The 1,792-nt window shown below is 36.4% G+C and overlaps 1 protein-coding gene across 1 annotated transcript; it reads right to left on the bottom strand.

Annotated features, from left to right (window-relative positions):
• Positions 1–221: 221 nt before the first annotated feature.
• On the bottom strand, positions 222–1,547 carry LOC149408303 (uncharacterized). Its single transcript, XM_089628750.1, has 2 exons — positions 1,023–1,547; positions 222–715 (listed from the first exon to the last, which is right to left on the bottom strand). The coding sequence occupies exon 1, from the start codon at positions 1,427–1,429 to the stop codon at positions 1,073–1,075; it is 357 nt and encodes a 118-aa protein (XP_089484876.1). The 5' UTR covers positions 1,430–1,547; the 3' UTR covers positions 222–715; positions 1,023–1,072.
• Positions 1,548–1,792: the final 245 nt, after the last annotated feature.

Raw genomic sequence — 1,792 nt, 5'->3', positions numbered from 1 at the left:
ATTGCCTCTCATTTTCTATGTTTTAGTATAACAAGATACCATACGATGATAGGATATACATGCTTGATATCAAATACCAAACAGGTACGCCTTCCGAGCAACCTTCAGAAAGTGCCGCTCAATTGTTTCAAGTTTTCTACTCTAATAATTTCTCTAGTCGGATGCCCATGAGAGAATTGTAATAATAATGTTGACATATTTTAAAGGAAACCAAATTTTACATTTTCAAAACATCAACAAGCCACTCTGTGTAAGCACTAATATACATAATACAACACGAAAAATCTTTCTGCACATTCTACCAAATCCCTAAGATGCAAATGAATCTTTGGTGTCAAGATCTATCCATCTAAATATGGTACAAGATACGTGAGGCACAGCTCAAGCAATAAATTGGCTTTGCCTTGCTGTTAAATCCACACGAAAACATGCACACCCTAGCGATCTTTTGTAATTCTAGTTGTCATTTTGTCTTTCTTTCTTCATTGTCTCTTCTTTCCAGCACAACACACCATGTTATAGTACTAGTCACTCAAACACAAGAAAGAGGTTGTAGCTCAGAAAGCTCCTTCACGGAGATATTAAATGAAGCAGCGGATATGATTTTAAATAAGACACAAAATGGGAATAATAATCTTCTCTTATGGGCCCACACTCACTGCTCGCCTTGTTGGATTTTTGTGTAGCGAAGGACAACCTCACTAATTCTATATAGCTGTTCAAAAACGTGGGAAGAGTGTCAAAAACAAGATCTAACCTTCAGTAGAAGATTCATTTCATTTTTTATATTTTTTATATTCCTTCTACAGTACTATGTTCATATTCACTCACTCCTCTTGTCAACATTTATAGATTTTTAACTAAAAAAAAAACTCAACTACAAAAAAAGGACGGAATAAAAAAGAATTACACTCAATCACATTCCAAATTTGTGAACAATATATTTGTCAAATTAGGACCATCGTTTCTTGAAGATGAAGAAACAAAAAAATCCAATATAAAAAAAAACCCTTATAACATACCGGATTTTTCTCTCGAATTGATCCAACAAAGGATCAAGAACAAGTGTTTCTCATTTCCTTCTCGAGCTCTTCTCTCTATTTCTCTTCTCTTTCTTGGCTGCGGTGTTGTTGTGGTGAGAATATTGCTTCTTGTCGCGTTTGAGGTGCGAAGCGTCGTTGGAGTCATCGTGGTGATAGTGGCGGTTTGTGGGCCCGGATGATGCATCGGAGGCCATGGAATCGTCGGTGTCCATGTCATCATCTTGATGGACAATATTCTTTTTGGGGTTGTAGCGTCGCTTGCTCTTCTTTTCCAAGTCGGTTTCGCTGCTGCACCGATCGGCGTCCACGTCATCATCTTCTTGCATCGGTGACACAATGTACATCGTCCACCCGGATTCGCTGCTGCTACAACCCTCTACACTCATTCTAGAGAGATAGAGAGAGAGAGAAAGAGATAACAAAGTTTGATTCAACTACGAACAAGGAAAGAGAGAAGGCTTTTGTTTTGGCAATAGAAAGTAAAAATATTTTTTTTTTCTTTTGTACGAGGGATTCAAAATAATCTCATGCTAAGACAGCATGGAGCTTCAATTTAAAGGTGAATACACAAGGAGGAAAATAAATGACACAACAAAAGCCAAAAGGGTTGTTGCTCTTTTTTTCTTTTCTTTTTTTCATATGCATATTATGTACATATAAAAGTACATTATACAATAAAGTTGAGATTTATTTATTTTTTCTTTTCACTTTTTGGCATTGATTGTCAACCTAGATGAAGAACTGGCTTT

Source organism: Urtica dioica, chromosome 1 (assembly GCF_054948205.1).
Source record: "Urtica dioica subsp. dioica isolate 48M chromosome 1, U.dioica_male_clone48M_v1_H2, whole genome shotgun sequence".
Taxonomy (NCBI): domain Eukaryota; kingdom Viridiplantae; phylum Streptophyta; class Magnoliopsida; order Rosales; family Urticaceae; genus Urtica; species Urtica dioica.
Note: the sequence above shows the minus strand (reverse complement) of the source record. Positions and strands in the feature narration are given on the sequence as shown.

Coding starts and splice junctions, on each gene's coding strand:
- LOC149408303 (XM_089628750.1), bottom strand. CDS start 1,429: ATGAGTGTAGAGGGTTGTAGCAGCAGCGAATCCGGGTGGACGATGTAC.